We start from the raw sequence: 23,435 nt of genomic DNA, 5'->3' as shown, positions 1-23,435 counted from the left end.
GCTGAGCTCCTCTATCATTGAGGAGAGGGATATTTGTGGAGCCTCCTTTTCCAATGAGTTGTTTAATTGTCCACCACCATTCATGGCTGGATGTGGCAGGACTGCAGAGCTCAGATCTGATCCGTTGGTTGTGGGGTCAATTAGTCCTGCCTATCACTTGCTGCTTATGCTGTTTGGCATGCAAGTAGTCCTGTGTTGTAGCTTCACCAGGTTGGCACCTCATTTTTAGGTGTGCCTGGTGCTGCTCCTGCACTGAACCAGGGTTGATCCCCAGACTTGATGGTAATGGTAGAGTGGGCTATATGCCAGGCCATGAGGTAAGATCTGTTCGAAATCTATCCCATTTAGCACAGTGGTAGTGCCACACAAAACGATGGAGGGTACTCTCCATGTGAAGGTGGGACTTCATCTCAATAACAACTGTGTGGTGGTCACAGCTACTGATATTGTCATGGACAGATGCATCCGCGGCAGGCAGGTTGGTGAGGTTGAGGTCAAGTATGTTTTTCTCTCTTTGTTGGTTCCCTCAGCACCTTCCGCAGACCCAGTCTGGCAGCTGTGTCCTTTAGGACTTGGCCAGCTTCCGAGCCGCTCCTGGTGATGGACACTATCACCAGAGTACATTCTGCACCCTTGACACCCTCAGTGCTTCCTCCAAGTGGTGTTCAACATGGAGGAGCACTGATTCATCAGCTGAGGGAGGGTGGTACGTGGTAATCAACAGGAGGTCTCCTTGCCTATGTTTGACCTGATGCCATGAAACTTCATGGGGTCCGGAGTCGATGTTGAGGATTCCCAGGGCAACTCCCTCCCGACTGTATACCACTGTGCGCCATCTCTGCTGGTGGTTCAGGGCATACCCAGGGATGGTGACGGTGATGTCTGGGATATTGTTTGTCAGATATGATTCCGTGAAGATGAGTATGTCAGGCTGTTGTTTAACTAGTCTATGAGACAGCTCTCCCAATTTTGGCACTAGCTCCCAGATGTTAGTAAGAAGGACTTTGGAGGGTCGACAGGGCTTGAGACTGCCATTGTCATTTCTAGTGCCAGGTCGATGCCGGGTGGTTCGTCTGGTTGCACTCTTTTTTTGAGGCTTTGTAGCGGTTTGATACAACTGAGTGGCTTGCTAGGCTATTTCAGAGAGCATTTAACAGTCAACCACATTTCTGTGGGTCTAGAGTCACATGTAGGCCAGGCCTGGCAAGGACAACAAGTTTCTTTCCCTAAAGGCCATTAATGAACCAGATGAGTTTTTACAACAATCGACATGGTCATCATTAGAGTTTCCATTCCAGATTTTTATTGAATTCAAATTCCACCAGGTGCCATGGCAGGATTTGAACCTGGGTCCCCAGTGCATTACCGTGTGTCTCTGGATTACTAGTCCAGTGATAATATCACTACGCCACTGCCTCCCCATCACGCTGTACAAGAACTTGCTCCACAAAAACTTGACAAGTTCACAACGCTGCCTGAAACCTTACAAGCGGTTGCCCTCCCACCCCCCCCCCCACTGATCTGAGCAAGAAGCTATTGGACTATGTCATATAGATACAGTTTTGTGGTCTTCAGAGTTTTTAAAGCAACTTTTTAAAACTTCACCAAAGCTCCTGCTACCCACCAAGCAGAAAGGTGTCAGGAACAGTAGCACATGTGCTGGAGGCCGCACTGCTTTGTGTACACAACCATTCCTGATGCCTTTCTGGTCAAAGGCAGGAGTTACAGTGTTGTAACATACCCTAAATATGCATTGTAAACAGTGAGATGATCTGAATTAGCCAATGCCAAAGCTGCTTTTGCAAGGTTAGCTTCTTCTTTTCCATTTATTGGAGTAACAAAGGGAGATTTCTCAGTCATGGCTGCAGCAATAGTTGCCTGGAAAAAAAGTATAATTTTGTAAGCATTATTTGATCTACATTGTAAATAGTTTCAGTAAGCAGAACAAGATCACACAATAAGCATGGGTGATGGGGAACCTTCCATGCTGTCAGTTCCTGTCAAAAAAGTATGTTGCCCATGACTTCCAATGCTGCTATACTAATTTACATCAATATAGTCCCTGTAACATGGCCATTCATAGAGGGTCAAGGGAGAATGTAGGATGTCAAGACAAAAGAGGTTTGGAGGAGTGACCAAAAACAGGGTCAAAGGTATTGACTTTAAGGATCTTAAAGATGGAAAGATGCTATCAGTCCACAAGTATGACCCAGACTTTCCTGTCGCTTGCCATTTCAACACACCATCTTGCCCTCATGTCAGTCCTTGGCCTGCTGCAATGTTTCAGTGAACCCCAATGCAAACTAGAGGAACAGCACCTCATCTCCGATTAAGCACTTGACAGCTTTCTGGACATAATGTTGGAGCTCAACAATCTCAGACCGTTCACTCGCTCCTCCATCTTTACACCTTCTTTAATGCACTCTTTAAATTTCTATTTATTCATTTAAAAAAAAATTCACCCACACACACGTTTTTATCTCCTTTTTTAATCCTTTTTCCCCAACACCCCCATATCTCCGTTTTTATGTTGTGCTTTCAGAGCGCTGACCCTTGTTCAGCTATTAACACATTCTGCTATCTTACCTTTATGCCACTATCAGCACCTTTAGTCTTGAACACTAACATTAACACTCCCTTTGTCTTGTGTCCATGACATCTTTGTCAATCTCTCCTGAGTTCCCACCTATCCCTGACCTTCTATTTTGCTCCACCTCCTCTTAAATAGTATAAAATCTATCATATTTCTATTTCCCTTTAGCTCTGAAGAGTCATACGGACTTGAAACATTAACTCTGTTTCTCTCTCCACAGATGCTGCCAGGCCTGCTGAGTTTCTCCAGCATTTTCTGTTTTTATTATGGAACTTTTAAAATGGATGAGACTTGGGGACTGAAGGCATAACCACTACTTGGGTCAAAGGAAGGGTAGGGCTGCACCACAGGTTGAAGGAACAGAAAGTTTGGTGAGAGGAAAAGGGATTTAGGGCCAGAGCAGGTGATAGAAATAATAATGGATAAGGCCATTAATACAAGGATGGGAATTTTAAATCTCAGAGCTCGGTGGACCAGGAAACAACAGCAGTCAATGTAAACGAGAGGCGAATGAAGCTTGGCACAGCATAAGAAATGGGAAGCAGCTTTGAGGATGAGTTGAAGTTTATGGAAGGTTTAGGAACAGAGGTACAGTACAAAGTAATAATGCCTACAGGTGACAGATGCATGGTTAAGGGTTTCAGCAATAGATGGGCTAAGGCAGTGTTGGAGGCAGATGGCGTTACACAAGCAGAAGGACGCACTTGCTTTGTGATGAAGATAATACAGAACAGACTGTCAAAGCGTTGAAAAGTCTGATTTGGCATGAGACAACAGCTAAGGAGTGGCATAAATTTGTTGTGAAGGTTTTTTGCATTTGTATTTTGTAGCAGCGGTTGAAGACAACTGATTCAGTTTTCTCAATTTTTAAATGAAGGAACTTATGTTTCATGTTTAACTGCCTCACTGATAAGCAACCTAACAGCATATACAGACAGTGATGAGCAAGATTCCCCACCGCCAACAGTGTTAGAAAATTGACCAGATGATCAAATCCAACATAAAAAAAATTGGACAAACTACTTGAGATAATTTGTCTTAATATTTATTATGATTCCCATAGGTTTTTAAAAAGTAAAACTGAATTTGGTTTAAAATCTTAATTTATTCCTCAATCCACTTACCACAGGTTCCAAACAGCCAAAAATGGCACCAAAAATCAACATTTTCCCAATTTTCACATTTACTGGAAGCGTAGCAAGATGTTGACCTAATGGAGTCAGCTTAGCTTCGTTGATTTCACAGGCTCCTATTTTCTTCAGCAGGTTCATAGCATTACTAATGACCTGGAGTTGTGGTGGATCTAAAGCTCTGGCAAGAAAATCTTCTGGAGGTCCATGATTGCATTTCTAAAAATAAAAAAGAAATGGTTTAGTAAGATCGCAATCTGTAAGAAAGTTATGTACGAAATTAGATAGGTAATGCATGCCAACAACAAGTGATGTCATGTATTGTAAAAAGGTTGGTGAGTTACAGGCGCAGATTGCTATGTGGAAATACGATGTTGTGGCTGCAACAGAGACTGGGCTCAAAGAAGGGCAAGACTAGGTGTTAAATATCCCTGGATACAAGATGCTCAATAAAGATAGGAAAGGAAGAAAAGTAGCTGGGTGGCAATATAATTAAGGAAGGCATTACAGTGCTGGAGAAAGAGGATACCCTAAAGGGATCAAGGGCACAATCTATTACACTAGAGCAAAGGAACAAAAAAGGTGCCATTACATTGCTCAGTGTCGTCTATAGGTCACCGAGAGAGAAGTATGTAGAGAAACAAATTGGCAAGGAAATTACAGAGTACTTATAATGGGGAACTTTGATTTATTCAAATATATAGTGTGAAGGGCAAGAGTTCCTAGAGTGCTTTCAGGAAAATTTTCTACAGCAGTATGTTTCCAGTCCAATGAGGAAGAAAACACTGCTCGACCTGGTTCTTGGAAATGAGGTAGGCCAAGTAGATCAAGTGTCAGCAAGAGAAACTTTTGTTTTACTCATTCATGGAATGTGGGCATTGCTGGCTTGGCCAGCATTTATTGCCCATCACTAACTGCCCTGAGAAGGTGCTGGTGTGCTGTCTTCTTGAACCGCTGCAGGCCCAGTGGCGTAGGTATACCTACAGTGCTGTAGGGAGAGAGATCCAGGATTTTGACCCAGCAACAGCAAATTCAGGATGGTGAATGACTTGGAGGAGAACTTGCAAGTGGTGGTGTTCCCATGTGTCTGCTGCCCTTATCCTTCTAGTTGGTAGTGGTCATGGGTTTGGAAGCTGCTGTCAAAGGAGGCTTGGTGAGTTCCTGCAGTGTATCTTGTAGATGGTAAACACTGCTGCCACTGTGCGTCAGCGGTGGAGGGAGTGAATATTTGTGGATGGGGTGCCGATCAAAAAGGCTGTTTTGTCCTAGATGGGGTGAAGCTTCTTGAGTGTTGTTGAAGCTGCACGCACCCAGGCAAGTGGAGGGTTTTCCATCACACTCCTGACTTATGTCTTGTAGATGATGGACAGGCGTTGGGGGTCAGGTAGTGAGTTCCTCACTGCAGGGTTCCTAGCCTCTGACCTGTTCTTGCAGCCACAGTATTTATATGGCTGGTCCAGTGCAGTTTCTGTTCAATGGTAACCCCAGGATGCTGATCACGGGGGATTCAGCAATGGTAATGCCTTTGAATGTCAAGGGGTGATGGTTAGATTCTCTCTTGTTGGAGATGATCATTTCCTGGCACTTGTGTGGCGTGAATGTTGCTTGCCACTTGTCAGCCCAAGCTTAGATATTGTCCATGTCTTGGTGTATTTGGACATAGGCTGCTTCAATATCTAAGGAGTCACAAATGGCGCTGAACATCGTGCAATCAGCAGCGAACGTCCCCACTTCTGACCTTATGATGGGGGGAAGGTGAAGCAGCTGAAGATGGTTGGGCCGAGAACACTGCCCTGAGGAAGCTCTGGAACTAAGAGGACTTACTGACAATAATTGCAGCCATCTTCCTTTGTGCCAGGTATGACTCCAACTAGTGGAAATTTTTCCCTCTGATTCTCATTGACTCCAGGTTTGCTAGGGCCTCTTGATGCCACACTTGGTCAAATGCTGCCTTGATGTCAAGGGCTATTACTCTCACCTCAGCTCTGGAGTTCCGCTCTTTTGTCCATGTTTGAGCCAAGGCTGTAATGAAGTCAGGGGCTGAGTGGCCCCAGCAGAACCTAAACGGAGCATCAGTAAGCAGGATAATGCTAAGCAAGTGGCATTTCATAGCACTGTTGATGACCCCTTCCATTACTTTGATGATCGCGAGTACGCTGATGGGACAGTTATTGGCTGGGTTAGTTTTGTCCTGCTTTGTTTGTATAGGACATACCTGGGTTCTTTTCCACATTGCCAGGTGGATGCCAGTGTTGTAGTTGCACTGGAACACGATGGCTAGGGGTGCGGCAAGTACTGGGGCACAATTCTTCAGTACTATTTCTGGAATATTGTCAGGGCCCATAGCCTTTGCAGTTTCCAGTGCCTTCAGTTGTTTCTTGACATCATGTGGAGTGAATCAGATTGGCTGAAGACTGGCATCTGTGATGCTGGGGGCCTCCAGTCGAAGCTGAGATGAATCACCTACCGGCAATTCTGGCTGAAGATTCTTGCAAACACTTCAGCCTTATCTTTTGCATGGATGTGCTGTGCTATCATTGAGGAGGAAGGTATTTGTGGTACCACCGCCTCCTGTGAGTTGTTTAATTGTCCATCATTATTTACGCGACAGTGATCATTAGGTTTAGGCTGACTATAGAAAAGGACAAAGAATAGTCCAAGAGTAAGAAAAATTAACCGGGGAAAAGCCAACTTGAATTGGGTGAGGGCAGATCTGGGCTAAATAAATCAGAATCATAGGCTGGCAGAAAAGAAACAGTAGCTGATCAATGGGCTACTTCAAAGAGGAGATAATTTAGACACAGTCAAGGTATATGTACTCGAAAGGGCCAAACAAATTTAGCCAGTGATAGGTGGAGGCAAAGGAAAGATTGCCAGAAGTGTCATGGACAAAGGGGTGTTAATGATAGTGATACTGGCTAAAGGAGGTGCTAATGGTGGCATTAAGGTCGGAGAGCAGAATGTGATAATGGCAGGACAAGGGTAAGCACTCTGGAAAGAACAATATGAACAAGTGACAGATGGCCCTTGTTGGGAGAGGGCACGGTGGTGGGAAAAAAAGATTTGAAAGTAGGATAAAACCCCTATTCATTGTTTTATCGCCACCATTTATCCTATCCTATTCATTGTTTTATCGCCACCTTTTATTCTATCTTCAATCTTTTTTTCCCACCACTTACCCTTGTCCTGCCATTATCACATTCCGCTCTCCGACCTTAATGTGACCACTAGCATCTCCTTTAGCCAGTATCACTATCATTAACACCCCTTTGTCCTTTTGTCCATGACACTTCTGGCAATCTCTCCTTTGCCTCCACCTATCACTGGTCTTCTATCCAGCGTCACCTGCTCCATCCCCCTTAAACGGTATAAATTTCATTACATTTTACTTCTCTTTAGCTCTGAAGAAGAGTCATAAGGACTGGAAACATTAACTCTGTTTTTTTTCCCCACAGATGCTGTGAGACCTGAGTTTTTCTAGCATTTTCTGTTTTTGTTTCAGATTTCCAGCATCTGCAGTATTTTGCTTTTATGTTAAATGGCCCAGTTGGATTTTCCCTGATTTTATGGACAGGACAGACCTGGGAAATTTTCCATATTGTCGGTAGGATATTATTGTTGTAGCTATATTGGAGCAACTTGGATAGGAAGGCACAGGTATTCAGTACTATTGGTGGGATGTTGTCAGGGCCCAAAGTCTCTGCTATATCCAATGCCTTCAGCCGCTTCTTGAGTTCGGGTGGAGTTGAGTTGAATTGGCTGAAGACTGGCATCTGTGATGCTGGGGACCTCTGGATCAGGCTGAGATGGATCATCCATTTGGCACTTCTGACTGAAGGTGGTTGCTGTTAGACCTGCTGAGTTTTTCCAGCATTTTCTTTTATTGGGCCATTTACCACTCCATCAGTCTACTCATCAGCAAAGTGATGGAAGGTATCATCAACAGTACTATCAAGCAGCACTTACACAGCAATAACCTCCTCACCAATGTTCAGTGCAGGGTCTGCCAGGGTCACTTGGCTCCTGACCTCATCTACAGCCTTGGTCCTAATAAGAGTGACAGTCTTTGACATCAAGGCAGCATTTGGCTGATTGTGTCATCAAGGAGTGCAAGCAATATTGAAGTGCATGGGAATCAGCAGGAAAATTCTCTACTGGTTTTACCTAGTTCAAAGGGTGATGTTTGGGGTGATTGGAGGCCAATCATCTCAGCCTCAGGGCATCACTGCAGGAGTTCCTCAGGGTAGGGTCCAAGGCCCAACTATCTTCAGCTGCTTCACCAATGAGCTTTGCTCCATAAAGGTCAGAAGTGGAGATGTTCACTGTGATTGCACAATGTTGAGTATGATTTGTGACTCCTCAGATACTGAAACAGTCTATGTCCATAGCAGCAAGACATGTTAACATTCAGGCTTGAGCTGATTAGTGACATGTGGTGGCCAATGACCATCTCCAACGAGAGAATCTAACGAACCATCTCCCCATGGCATTCAACAGCATGACCACAATTGAATCCCCCACCATCCTAGGAGTTACCATTGACCAGAAACTGAACTGGACTAGCCATGTCAGTACAATGGCTACAAGAGCAGGTCAGAGGCTGGGAATTCTGTAGCGAGCAACTCACCTCTCGACTCCCAATGCCTGCCCACCACTTACAAGGCACAAGTCAGGAGTCTGATGGAATCCTTTCCAATTGCCTGGAAGAGTGTGGCTCCAATAACACCCAAGAATCTCAACAGCATCCAGGACAAAGCCGCGTGCCTGATCGACACCACATTCACCACCTTAAAAATTCACTCCCTCCAAAACCAACACGCAGTGTCTACCATAAACCAGGGTTCAAAATACACGAGAGCAGCAGGTGAATTTGCGCTCAAAACTTCACAAGTAGCCCATGAAAAAGCAAATGGCAGGGTGAAGAATTCAAATAAGGTCACCCCATACAATATAACCTTACGCTATGGCTCCTCTATGAACAATTGCAGGCACAGGTGTCCAGTTGACAGCGGGAAAACATGCAGGGTTTGATTGGAGGAGCAGTGAGCATGGGACAGACAACATCTTTGAAGCCCTGTTCCTCCAATCACAGATTCTGTCTCTCCCATGTTTGTTGCTCCAGTTCCTCTAATTACAGTTTTCCTCCCCCGTGCTCTCGTTGCTCCTCCAGAGACAGAATCTATAGTTGGAGAGCAGCAAGGAGTGAGGAAGGGAATCTATGATTTGAGGTCATGGAGCAGTTATTCTGGCTGATCCCACTGCTGTCATGAAGGAGACTTTCAGCTGCACCATCATCAATTGCTTCAACCAGTTACTAGCTGAAGAGAGGAGAGGGGCAGCAGCCAGAAATCCAGTAACAAGGCACGGAGTACAGATCAGGTCAGATTACATTTTCGCATGCAGAGCCATGCAAATGTTTCTACTTACAAAACTACTTTGGTTCTATTAACTCCAATTTTGATTTAATGAACCAGTCCATCCTTTGTGTAAGTAGCACACAGGAAGTCATGGCCATGTGCAGCATTGAGGCCTGGCACTTCGAAGCAAAGAAACCATTGGGCTAAAGAAACAGGAGGGGAGACAGATACGTGGAGCAAGAGGAGTAGAGAAGTGGTAACGCACCGCAACATCATCGGGGTCATATAGTGAAAATGGTGGGACTGAAGTGAATTGGAAGGCTCGTCCTATAACAATCCTGATGTTACTCCAACTGAGAATCCAGCCTTTCGTGGCTTGACGATTCAGAAGCATTAGGATATAGTTGGTAATGAAATGGAGGGGTCATTAGCTCAAGGCCATTGACACAGATTGAAATAGAGGCACTAGCCAGAGAACTCATAATGGGGATGACCCATTTGCAGTAAACAGAATGTTGGTGAACTTCAGACTTGTACATTGTGATTTTCCCAGTCCTCGTGTGCCCTTGCAAGATCAAGGCTAATGTCGACATGGCTGTTTGGCAGCAAGAGGCCAAAGAAGTGTTGAATACCACCTTGGATTAGCTAGGTCTATGGAATTTAAATTTGATGTTACTGTGCAGTCAGAATTTGCAAGAAAAAGGAGAAACACTGCACTTTTTGTAATTAAAAATGTACTCAAGGGCAGCAGCCAGTAGAGAAGGTCTGTCCCATTTTAATTTTCCTGTGGTGATGGTGGATGAGGGGGCAGTCTTAGTTGTTGTAAATTGGGAATTGTATTTAGGCAATGAGCAGAAACTTTTCAGATGGCAGGCAACCTTAGCTCATGGGTGATGGCACTTGCCCTCTTATTGAAGCTTCCCTTCCTTTGATGTTCATAATTCAGCAAGGTCATGTGCTGCTGTTAGTTATGGACTTCATCCCATATTACATGCACTAACTGCATGAAAAGCTGAAATGCTGAGGACACTTTGAAGTCCCCAAAACCAAAATGTAGCCTGAGGAAGTCTCAAAAAGAACACGCTGAAAACAAAATATTTTGACCCCTGCCATGTACAAGAAGCTCACTGTGCCAAGGCTCCTTCGACAGCACCTTCCAAACCCACAACTTACGTCACCTAGAAGGGCAAGGGCAGCAGGCACATGGGAGCAACAGCACCTGCAAGTTGCCCTCCAAGCCACATACCATCCTGACTTGGAACGATTTTGCTGTTCCTTCACTGAAGCTGAATCAAAATCCTGGAACTACATAACAGCACTGAGTGTACTGACACCAGATGGACTGCAGTGGTTCAAGAAAGCCACTCACCACCACCTTCTCAAGAGCACTTAGGGATGGGCAACAAATGCTGGCCTTGCAAGAGACACTTGCATCCCATGAATGAATTAAAGAAAAGCTCGAAATCATCCAGGCCAAAGCAGTCTGCTCCACCACAAAAGTTCCCCTCCAAGTCACACACCATTCTGATTTGAAAATATATCACCCATTCCCTCATCGCCACTGCTTCACAATCTTGAAGGCCCTTCCTAACAGGATTGCTGGAATATCTTCATCACGCAACTGCAATGGTCAAAGATAGCTCACCACTATCTTGTCAAGGGAAATAGGAATGGGCAATAAGTGCTGGCTTTGTAAGCAATGCCCACATCATGAATGAATCGTGTGAGTTTTGTCGTAGGGCAAAGTTAGTGCAATGGGCGGTAGGCTTAGAAAGAGAAAGAAAAAAAAATGCTTATTACCATGAATAGGATCCCACAAACATTATTACATACAACCGAACTTGTTCTCCAATATCTAATGAGATTCTCTTCCCAACTTGGCTTTAATTCAATCAAATAAGGAGAGACATGCACACTTCCTGTCATCTTTGACACCACCCAAGCAACTACTGCTCCTTAAAGATCTAGAATTTAAACAGATTATTCAAACTTTCTTTACATGCACATGCTTTAAATCTATTACTGATAGTGATACACTGGCTGCAAAGCAAAGAGTCCTCTCAGCAATTATTAAAAATTTTAATTACGTATAAGAAAACATTACCATGATATGAAGACAAAGTTCTTCCAGCGGCACGCGTAAGATTTCTGGGACAGAGTAATCTATGAAACTGTCGTACCTAGAGAAATAAAGCAACCTATGTTATTCCTTAAAAATATGGTTCCAGACATAAAATTAAAACAGCTTCATTAATAAGTGTATGTGCATATAGGAAACACTAAGACTAATCCCAAATATTAAAAATATTTTCAAAGCACATAAAAGACTTTCAAATGGAGTGCAAATAAAAGCACATAAATATCTTGAAAGCAAAAATACAAATTGGTTTCAATAAATTACAAACAAATTACTGCTGACTGAATAATACGCACAGTTCTAATGAAAGGTCACAAGCCGAAACATTAACTCTGTTTCTCTCTCCACAGATGCTGCTAGACTTGCTGAGTATTTCCAACATTTTCTATTTGTATTTCAGATTTCCAGCATCTGCAGCATTTTGCTCTTGCCTCAGCATATCTAATCTTTCCTCACAGCTAAAATTCTCCATTCCTGGCAAAACTCTCTTAAATCTGCTCCGTACATTTTCTGGTGCGATCAACTCCTCATACTGAGGTGACTAGAACTATACTAGCTAATTAAGCTTTAGCCTAACTAGTGCTTCATAGAATTCTAGCATAATACCCCATTCTTATATTCTATGCCTCAGCTATTGGAGGAAAATATCCCCTATGCCTTCTAAATCACCTTACCTACCTGTACTGCTAACTTTAAGGATCCATGGATAATCACTCCAAGGTCCCTCTGCTCTTCCACTCTTTTCAGTATATTGCTTTACTGTGTATTTCCTCACCTTGATTGCCCTCCCCAAATGCATTACCTCACACTTCTCTGGATTGAATTCAATTTGCCACTTGTCTTTCCAACTGAGCATACCTGTAGTCTACAACTTTCATCCTCACTGTCAACCATAGGGCCAATTTTATGGATCTTTTCCAAACTTATTAATAATGTCCCCTCTATTTAAATCTTCATCACTGATAATATAAAAGAAATCACTTTTGGATTCAACTTGTCACTTTGCCTTGGATCCCTAGGCTTTTAATTTTTCTAAGCAGTCAACCATGTGGACCTCATTTAAAAGCCATGTTGAAATCCACATAGATGACATCAAGCGCACTTACACTTATCAGCCCTCCTTGCTATCACAAAAAATACTATCAAGTTAATAATACTTCATTAACAAAACCATGATGATTGCCCTCGATTAATCCATACCTTTCCAAATGAAGGCTTATGCCTCCCCTCAATGATTTTTCAATTATTTTCCCACCACTAAGTTTAGGCCATCTAGAAGGACAGCAGCAGCAAATGCCTGGGAACACCATCACCTACAAGTTCCCCTCCAAGCCACACACCATCCTGACTTGGAACTGTATCGGCGTTCTTCACTTCCCTTCCTAACAGCACTGTGGGTATACACAACTATGCCGGATTGCCTGCAGCGGTTCAAGGCAGCAGCTTATCAAGGGAAGTTATCCCTTGTCTCCTGGTTACATTATCACACTGCTATTTGTGGGGCCCTGCTGTGCTCAAATGGCTCAATGTTTTCTACATTACAACAACACTTCAAATGCATTCCATTGCCTGTGAAGTGCTTTGAGACATGCTAAGGTTTTGAAAGGTTCTATATAAATTCAAGCCTTTGTTTTTTACTTTTGTGAAGACAAGACACTAAGTATCCATCCAGGACCCTGCCCACATCTTCTGCCTCCAAACACAAGTTAGCTTTTTAGTCTCCAATAGGCCTACTCTTTCCTTAGTTTCCGCTTGCTCTTATCATTAGAAAAAATCTTTCATTTGCCTTGATCTTATTTGTCAATATCCTTTCATGCTCTCTCTTTGCTTCACCAACTTACTCTTTAATTTCTCCCCTGCAATTACTGTACTCTTCTAGGTTTTCTGCATTACTGAACTCTTCAGTAACTGACAGAAGCTGACCGTTTTGTCTCATCTTACCCTGTATATTCTTCAGTAGAATAAATCATTCTTTAATGACACAATTTTACCTGAAGGCCTACAACCCATTTTTTAGAGAGAACCAGAACCAACATTGGAATTTATGAATGGTAACAAAAGCAAGACTGCCAACTTGCTGTTTTTAAGCTTTCAAGCTGGGGAAAAAGCACAACAGCACTAAATCTCACAAGAGGTCATAAATAAATATTTATAATGGTAGTTATCAACATGTTTAATGGGAGAAACTGTGTGGTGCAGTGAGCCCAACAGAATTTTCTGGCACCTGGGTTAAAAACCAATCCATATTGACTTAGGGTACAATAGCACAGAGGTTATCTTACTGGGTTAGAAATGCAGAAGCTTAGCTGGTGATGGGAGTTTAAACCACACCACGGCAGTTAAAGAATTAAAAAAATACAAGGGGAGCTGTAGCTCATTGGTATAGTGTTATTATCTAATATATAGAGGAATGGCAGGATTGCGCCGACCTCTGGAGTGCACACCTTATTCCATTTGGAAACAGTAAGGCATTTCATGACTCTAGATAATCGTATGTGGAGGAAGTGTCAAGCTCAAGTTCCAGCTGCCAGGACTTGAACAACAGCTGACATCACTCTGGCGCATCTGTGAGAGTGCAAGCTTTGTGAATCGCACATTTGTTGGGTGACCGCATCTATAACTTAACAGTATGCAAGGAGAGGGGAAATGGGTGACCACCAGGCACTCAAGTAGTAGTAGGCAGGTAGTACAGAGGTCCCCTGAGTGTATCCCACTCCCCAACCAGGATTCAGGTCTGATGAAAGTGATAGCTCATCTGGGGAATGCAGCCAGAGCCAAGCCCATGGCATCACTGCTGCTCAGCTCGACAGGGGTGCACAAAGACGACGAACAGCAATAGTCATTGCAGGTTCCATAGTTAAGGAAACAGGCAGGAGCTTCTGCGGTCGCATATGTGAATCCACGATGCCTCTCTAGAGCAGGGCCAAGGATGTTACTGAACAGCTGCGAAGGACCCTGAGGGGAGAAGGGTGAACAGCCAGCGATTGTGGTCCACATTGGTACCAATGACATAGGTAAAAAGAGACATGCCATCCTGCAGTCAGAATTTAGGGAACAAGGTAGGAGATTAGCAAGCAGAACTTCAAAAATAATCTCCACATGACTCCTGGTACACCCGCAAGCAAGTATAGAAATAGGATACAGAAGATGAATGCGTGGCTGGAGAGATGGTGCAGGAGGGAGGGGTTTAGCTTCTTGGAGCCTTGGGATCAGGTCTGGGGATGATGGGACCTGTACAGGCCAGATGTGTTGCACCCAAATAGAGAGCCAGGACAAACCGTCTTGATTTGCTAGGGCTACTGGAGAAGTTTGAAATTGACTTGGCAGGGGTGTGGGAACCAGTAGGCACCAGTGTGCAAAGAATATTGGGAGAGACATTTTGCACTAGAGTAGAAAATAGCATAGCATTAAGCGTGCTCAGCATAGAAAGGAAAGTAATAAAGCCTGAATTAGGGCTACAGTGAATGTATTTGAATGCATGGAGTATAGTAAATAAGATTGGCTTGTTGCAGAAGCAGGTAGCCACACAGAAACAAGATGTTGTGATGATAACCTGGACCTGGCTCAAAGAAGGGCAGGACTGGGCATTAAATATTCCTGGATACAAGATGTTCAGGAAAGATAGGAAAGGGTCAGGGGTGGGTACAGGAGGGCAGTATTGATTAAAAACATTGTAGTGCTGGAGAGAGAGGATGTCCCAGACGGGTCAAGGACAGAATCTATTTAGCAAGAGCTAAGGAACAAAAACATGCAATTACATTGCTCAGTGTAGTCTATAGGCCGCCAACTAGTGGGAAAGATGCAGAGGAACAAATTTGCAAGGAGAATTATAAAGTTGCTATAAATGGGGGACTTTTATTTATCCAAGTATAGCCTGTGATATTAGTAGTGTAAAGGGTAGAGAGGGACAAGAGAGTTTCTAGTGTGTTCATGAGAATTTTCTACAACAGTATGTTTCCAGTGCAATGAGAGAGGAGGTATTGCTAGACCTGGTTTTTGGGAATGAGGTGGGCCAAGTAGAACAAGTGTCAGCAGGGGAACATTTAAGGTGCAGTGATCATTGTAACAAAGTTTAGGTTAGCTATGGAAAAGGACAAAGAATCATCCAGAGTAAAAATAATTACTGGGGGAAAGCCAACTTCAATGAGCTAAGAATGGGTAATCAGCAGAAAGAAATTAGAGTGCGAGAGGAAGCTAGCTAGGAATGTAAAAACGGATAGCAAGTGTTTCTACAGGTATTTAAAAAGGAAAAGAGTAAGTAGAGTGTTGGTCCTATAGAGAGTGCGTCAGTGGGGAGTAAATAGTAGATAATAAGGAAATGGCGGAAGAGATGAACAAATATTTTGCTTATGTGTTCACTATAGAGGATACAAAAAATATTCCAGTATTGGTGCAAATCAGGAGGTGACCAGGAGAAAGAAACTTGGTGAAATTGAAATCACTAGGGAAATGGTACTGAGCAAATTGATGGAGCTGCAGGCTGGCAAGTCTCCAGGTTCTGATGGACTAAATCCTAGGGTCTTAAAAGAGATGGCTGATGAGCTGGTGTTAATTTTTCAAAATTTGCTAGATTCTGGAAACGTTCCATCAGATTGGAAAATAGCAAATACAACCCCTCCATTCGAGGGAGGGAGGCAGGAAATAGGAAACTATAGGCCAGTTGGTGTGACATCTGTCGTGGGGAAGTTATTAGAATTGATCATTAAGGAGGTTATAACTGGGCACTTAGAAGAGCTCAAGGCAATCGTGGAGAGTCAGTACGGTTTGGTGAAAGGAAAATGTAACATGCGTGGTGGATAAACAGGAGGCTGGAGGCGTACTGTACTTGGATTTCTAGAAGGTATTTGATAAGGTGCCACATTAAAGATTATTATGGAAAATAAAAGTGCAAGGTATAGGAGGTAACATATTAGCATGGATAGAAGATTGGCTGGCAGGCAGAAAGCAGAGTCTGCATAAATGGGTCTTCTTCAGATTGGCAGGATGTGACGAGTGGAATCCACAGGGGTCTGCACTGGGGCCTCAGCTTTTTAGGATTTACATCAATGACTTAGATGAGGGGAGTGAAGACATAGCAGCTAAATTTGCAGATGACACAAAGATAGGTAGGAAAGTATGTTGTGAAGGAGGAGGTTGCAGATGGATATAGATAGGCTCAGTGAGTGGGCAATGATCTGGCAAATGGAGTTTAATATGAGAAAATGTGAAGTTGTTCACTTCAAAAACAGAATTACCTGGAAAAACTCAGCAGGTCTGGCAGCATCGGCGGAGAAGAAAAGAGGTGACGTTTCGAGTCCTCATGACCCTTCAACAGTTCTGTTGAAGGGTCATGAGGACTCGAAACGTCAACTCCTTTCTTCTCCGCCGATGCTGCCAGACCTGCTGAGTTGTTCCAGGTAATTCTGTTTTTATTTTGGATTTCCAGCATTCGCAGTTTTTTGTTTTTAAGTTGTTCACTTTGGCAGGAAGAACAAAAAACGCAGATCATTACTTAAATGGAGAATGGTTGCATAATTCGGAGGTGCAGAAGGATCTAGGTGTTCTAGCACATGAATCACAAAGTTAGTCTGCAGGTACAGCAAATAATTAAGAAGGCTAATGGAATGTTATCTTTTATTACGAGAGGGATTGAACATAAAAGGAAGGATGTTATGCTTCAGTTATACAGGACATTAGTGAGACCACACCTCGACTAGTGTGCACAGTTTTGGTCTCCTTATTTAAGGAAGGATGTAAATGCATCGGAGGCTGCTCAAAGGGGGTTTACTAGATTGATACCTGGAAATGAGTGGGTTGTCTTATGAGGAAAGGTTGGACAGACTGGGCTCATTTCCACTGGAGTTTAGAAGAGTGAGGGATGGTCTGATTTAAGCATACAAGTTCCTGAATGGCCTTGACAAGGTGAACGTCGCAGGGATGTTTCCTCTTGTAAGCGAGTCCAGAACTCGGGGGCACTGATTTAAAATTAGGGGTCACCCCTTTAGGACAGAGATAAGGAGAAATTTTTTCTGGGGGTTGTGCGATTTTGGAACTCTCTGCCTCAGAAGGTGGAGGAGGCGGGGTCATTGAATATTTTTAAGGCAGAGGTAGAGAGATTCTCGTTAGGCAAGGGAATCAAAGGTTATCGAGGTTAGGTGGGAATGTGGAAATCGAAACACGAGAAAATCAGCCATGATTTTATTGAATGGCGGAGCAGGCTCCAGGGGCCAAATGGTTTACTCCTGATCCTATTTCTTATATTGTTATGGATCTAGCCCAGACAAATTGTTATCAAAGATTAGCAGGCAAAACCATAGCCAAACTATGGACTGTCATTAAAGAAGCACAGCCATGGTAGAGCAAACAAATCCAGAGCTCCCTGGATAATGAAAGAGATGCAGAAGATGAAGCAGCAGAAAAAGTGTGCTTATGACAGATGTCAGGTGGGTAATACAATGGTAAACCAGGCCAAATATAGATAGCTGAGAGCAATTGAAAAAGCAAACAAGAGAAGCAAAGACAGAATATGAGAAGTGGCTGGCAGCTAACTTAAAAGGGAATCCAAAAGTCTTCTATAGACATATCAATAGTTAAAGGGTGATAAGAGGAGTGGGGCTGATTAGGGAAATAAAACGGGGATTTAGTGTGGAGGCACAGGACATGGTTAAGGTATTAAATAAATACTTGACATCTGTCTTTACCAAGTGGTTTAAAATTGCTAAAGGTATATTGGATTGGCTGTTAGTACTTAAAAGTTGATAAGACACCAGGATTGAATGAAATGCATCCAGGCACACTGAGGGGAGTGAGAGCAGAAATTGCAAAGGCACGAGCCATAATTCTCCAATCTTCCTTAAATTCAGGGATGGTGCCAGAGGACTGGAGAATTGCAAATGTTACATCCTTGTTCAAAAAAGGATGTAAAGATAAGCACAGTAACTACAGGCCAGTCAGTTTGGGGAAGCTTTTAGAAATGATAATTCAGGACAAAATTAAGAGTCACTTGGGCAAATGTGGGTTAATTAAGGAAAGTCAGCATGGATTTGCTAAGGGAAAATCATGCTCAACTAGCCTTCTTGAGTCTTTTGATAAGGTAACAGAGGGTTGATGAAGGTAATGCGGTTGATGTGGTGTACATGGATTTCCAAAAGGCATTTGCTAAAGTGCTGCACAACAAATTTGTTTGCAAAGTTAGAACCCATGGAATAAAAGGGATAGAAACAACATGGGTATGAAATTGGCTGACTGACAGGAAACAGAGTAATGGGGAACGGTTGTTCTCCAGACTGGAGGAAGGTTTAAAATGGAGTTCCCCAGGGATCATTGTTAGGACTCCTGGTCTTCCTGATATATATTAATGACCTAGACCATGATGTACAGGCACAATTTCAAAATATGCTGATGGTACAAAACTTGGGAAGTATTGTCAACAGTCAGGAAGGTAGTGTAGAATTTCAAAAGGACATGGACAAACTGGTGGGGTAGGCAAACAAGAGGCAGATGAAATTTAATACAGAGAAGTGTGAAGTGATTAATTTTACTAGAAAGAACACAATACTAGATACACAATACAAAATAAAGGGTACAATTCTAAAAGCGGTACAGAAGCAGAGGGACCTGAGCATTTACTTGCATAAATCATAGAAGGTGGCAGGGCAGATTAAGAAAGCAGTTAATAAAGCATACAGCATCCTGGGCTTTGTCAATAGGGGCATAGAATACGAAAGGTCAAATGAGGCTTTCAAAAGGGAATTGAATGATTACCTGAAAAGAAAAATTTGCAGAAGTATAGAAAAAGGCAGGGGAGTGGTACTAGGTGAATTGCTCCTTTAGAGGGCCAGTACAGACATGTCAGGAAAATGGCCTCCTTCTATGCCATAACCGTTCTATAAGTGAGATCACAGAACAGCGGGTAGCAGGTGGGTGAGTATCAAGGGTTACTTTCACTAAACCAGGGCAGTGCTTTAATCTAGAAAGGGTGGCTAGTGTAACCAGTTAAAACAATTAATACAACTGCAAATAACCTTTGAATAATTGGACAAAGGGGAGGCCCAAGAGCAGAGTAGCACTGAGTCTGGATCAAATGGGAAGGGAATAAAAGATCACCAAGTGGCATCACAGGCCAAGAAGTCATGTGGGGCAAGTCTACTGGTAAGTTTTTATATTAACATAAATTAATCAACTATAAAGAAAGACAGGAACAATTCATTACTATAAAAACTAAAGCTAAGTTGTTAACTTATCATGCGTTACAATCAGTATTCAAGTAATGAACCACATTGAGGGGATAACATTTAAATGAAATAAGGGAATAATAAAGGGTTCCAACTTGTTCAATGATTTAAAATCTGAGGCATATAAATCTTAAGAATTAAGTAAAACATTTAAAATTAACTCTCCATAAAATAAAGTGAGCTTGGTACAGGGCAATCAGCTGATTGGTGAGCAGCTGATGAATCTTTGTTAAATCTCAAGTTTCCTTCTAAGTTAGTAAATAGTTGAATAAATATAGGCATGGTAGGGTAACTTAGTCCTGTGAAATGAGCATCCTGTTCCATGTGGGAGCTCCAGCACACTTCGCATGACCTGGAGCAACTTGAGCTCCGGGCTTCAGAGCTTGATGACAGCAGGAGTCACTGTGGTGTGTATGTGAGGTTGCATTTTTCATTGCTAGAACTTGCTTGATGTAGTCACCTCGCAACTTCAGGATGTGCAAACAGAGAGGAAATGGGTGACTATCAGGGAGACAAGGAGGACAAGTAGGTAGTGCAACCGGTATTCAATACTGACTACTGGCGAAAGAGATGATTCCTCAGGGGAGTATAGTCAGAGCCAAATCCAAGTGCTTGGCACTACGGCTGGCTGAGCACTGGAGGAAGATTGGGAAAGCAATTGTGAATGGGGATTCTATAGTTATGGGGACAGGTGCCATTTCTGCAGCCACAGACGTGAATCCAGGATGGTATGTTGTCTCCTTGGTCCAGGGTCAAGGATGTCACTGGGCAGCTGAGGAGCACTTAAAGGGTACCGCTGGGTGTACAGCCAATGCTTGTGCTGGACCATATTGGTACCAATGACATAGGAAAAAGGGATGAGGTCCTGGCAGCAGATTTTAGAGAGCCAGGAAAGAAATTAGCAAGCAGGATGCCAGAGGTCGTAATTTCTCCAAGGGGCGAGAATAGCAATAGGAGAATGCATTCTGGAGAGATGATGCAGGAGGAAGGGCTTTAAATTCTTGGAAGACTGGGACTGGTTGGGGGGAAGATAGGAACAATTTGCATCTGTACAGAGCCAGTACCAATGTCTTTGCAGTGTGGTTTCCTCATATCAGCAAGGAGCGTTAAAAACTAGTTTGGCGGGGGGGGTGGGAACGAGAAGCTAACATTACAGAAGAAAACCAAGACGCACAAAGAATTGTGCAACACAGGCAGCCAACCGTATTAAGAAATAGTCAAGGATTTGATGGGGGTCAGAGTAACAGGAAATGCAATAAGGTCTCAATCAGGCTTAAAATGCAAGAATGTGTTGTTACAAATATGTATATTAGCATTTTTTTAGTGATTTTAATTGTTAAATGTAGGAGGCACAAGAAAGCTTGGTCTGGATAACTTATCAAATAGGCCTAGAGTTGCATATCAAGGGAAAGTCTCAATGTGTGCTGTGATAGTGGTGAGAAGTCTTCGCATCTAGGATTATCGTGGCTTCTCTGAATATCCCTTGAGACAGGCTTTCTGTAGGCATCTCAGAAGCTGGTTTGAATGCTGTAAACAAGGAGGTTTAAATTATTCATGCATTTTCCCCAGATCAAAGGAAATTTTGAAGGCACCTGGTAAACAAAGGATGATTTGAAAGATAAAAGCAAAATGCTGCAGATGCTGGAAATCTGAAATAAAAACAGAAAATGCTAGAAAAATTCAGACCTCTGAAGAAGAGTCATATGGACTCGAAACATTAACTCTGTTTCTCTCTCTGGAGATGCTGTCGGACCTGCTGAGTTTTTCCATAAATTTGTTTTTATATTGATGGTTTGAAAGTGTGCATATACTTGTCATGGGCCGGGGGGCAAGGGTGGGGGGGGGGGGTGAAATGTGATTAGGGAGCTTTTTTTGCTTTGATGTGTCTCTACTGTTTTCACAGTCTGTTAGGCAGTCAACCTGGGAGCAGCTTGCAGAAGGCAGATGGATCTACTGCCAGACAGAATAAGGAGCACAGGGCCATCAGAAACCAGGGGTGTTTCTGATTTGGAGTCAGTACGCAAGGATGCGAATGAGGCCTATACTCAGGCTAGGGAAATCCAAACTGGAGTATTTAAGTAGGGTTAGAGGGTGAGGGGGAAATGGTAGTACGGTGGTAGTGTCACTGGACTTGCAATCCAGAGGCCCAGGCTAAAGCTCTGGGGACATGGGTTCAAATCTCACCAAGGCAGCTAGTGGAATTTAATATACAGTAAATGGCAGAACCCTTAAGTGCATTGACGGGCAGAGGGATCTGGGCGTACAGGTCCACAGGTCACTGAAAGTGGCAACACAGGTAAATAAGCTGGTCAGGAAGGCATATGGCATGCTTGCCTTCATTGGCAGGGGTATTGAGTATAAAAGCTGGGAAGTCATGCTGCAACTGTATAGAACCTTGGTTAGGCCACACTTAGAATACTGCATGCAATTCTGGTTGCCATATTACCAGAAGGATATGGAGGCATTGGAGAGGGTGCAGAGGATGCTGCCTGGTCTGGAGGTTATTAGCTATGAGGAGATTTTGGAGAAAGTCGGATTGTTCTCACTAGAGCGATGGAGATTGAGGGGCAACTTGATAGAAGTTTACAAAATTATGAGTGGCATGGACAGAGTAGATAGTCAGAAGCTTTTTCCCAGGGTGGAAGAGTCAATTGCTAGGGGACATAGATTTAAGGTGAGAGGAGAAAACTATAGAGGAGATGTGCAGGGCAAGTTTTTTTTACGCAGATAGTAGTGAGTGTCTGGAATTCGCTGCCAGAGGAGGTGGTGGAAGCAGGTATGATAGTGGCGTTTAAGAGACAACTTGACAAATACATGAGCAAGATGGGAACAGAGGGATATGGACCCCGGAAGTGCAAAATGATTGGCGCAGGCTTGGAGGGCCGAAGGACCTGTTCCTGTGCTGTACTTTTCTTTGTTCTTTGATTCACCTAGCCAGATGCACTGGGAGAATCCCCAAGAAACCCCTCACCTCAGAAGATAATCATAACAATGTGAACGCACAGAATGTGGCAAATAAAGTTGTTGAGCTAGAGCAGCATTGGAGCATGATGGTATGGCAATAATAGGAACCTGGCTCAAAAGGCGGCCAGACTGCGTTCAACATATTCGTGGATATGAGGTGTTTTGGAAAGATAGGGAAGAAAAGAAAGGAGGGATGGCAGGATTGATTAAGAATAATATTACAGTGCTGAAAAGAGAGGGTGCCCGAGAGGGGTCAAGGACAGAATCTTTTTGGTTACAGCTCAGAAACAATAGAGGGGCCATACTGGGTGTATTTTATAGACCTTTAACTATTGAGAAAGATATGGAGGAGCAGATTTGCAAAGAATTACAGTGAGATGCAAAAACAACGGAATTGCTATAATTGGGGGGAGGGGGGTCTTTAATTATCGTAATATGACTGGAATAGTAACACTATAAAGGGCAGAGAGGGAGAAGAGTTTTTAAAGTGTTAGAGAAGTTGAAGCCCATGGGAAAAAAAGGACAATGGCTGCATGGATACAAAGTTGGCTGAGTGACATAAAACAAAGTAGCAGTGAACAGTTGACTTAGAGACTTGAGTGCGCAGAAAGCAATTTTAAAGTTTGCAGATGACACAAAATTTGGAAACATTGTGAACTGTGAGGAGGGTAGTGCTAATGGAACAAGTGGATACATGGCATATGAAATCTAAGGCAGACAAGTGTGAAGTGATACATTTTGGGAGGAAGACCAAGGAAAAACAGCATAAAATAAAAGGATATAATTCTAGAGCAGAGGGACCCAAGCTTATATGCAAAAGGACATATGCATAATTTTAAAGGAGGCAGGGCAAAAAGTGGTTAATATGGCATATGGGTTCCTGGGCCTTATAAAAAGAGGCATAGAGTACAAAAGAATGAACCTTTATAAAATACTGTTTTGGCCTCAAATGGTTCAGTGCATCCAATTCTGGGCAACACACTTTAGGAAGGACGTAAAGACATTACAGAAGGTGCAGAGTGGATTCACAACAATGGTTCC

At 43.1% G+C, this 23,435-nt stretch overlaps 1 protein-coding gene across 1 annotated transcript in view; it reads right to left on the bottom strand.

The window, feature by feature from the left end:
• The window catches only part of dhx29 (DEAH (Asp-Glu-Ala-His) box polypeptide 29), a 157,267-nt gene that overhangs the window by 26,432 nt on the left and 107,400 nt on the right, over positions 1–23,435 (bottom strand). Inside the window, exons 20-22 of the mRNA XM_041199536.1 lie at positions 11,185–11,260; positions 3,718–3,942; positions 1,742–1,878 (exon numbers count right to left, since the gene is read on the bottom strand). Of these exons, the coding sequence (XP_041055470.1) occupies positions 1,742–1,878; positions 3,718–3,942; positions 11,185–11,260 (438 nt within the window). The remainder of the gene's footprint in view (positions 1–1,741; positions 1,879–3,717; positions 3,943–11,184; positions 11,261–23,435) is intronic.

Source organism: Carcharodon carcharias, chromosome 1 (assembly GCF_017639515.1).
Source record: "Carcharodon carcharias isolate sCarCar2 chromosome 1, sCarCar2.pri, whole genome shotgun sequence".
In the NCBI taxonomy this organism is placed as follows: Eukaryota; Metazoa; Chordata; class Chondrichthyes; order Lamniformes; family Lamnidae; genus Carcharodon; species Carcharodon carcharias.
The sequence above is the reverse complement of the archived record's forward strand: the minus strand, read 5'-3'. Positions and strand labels throughout refer to the sequence as shown.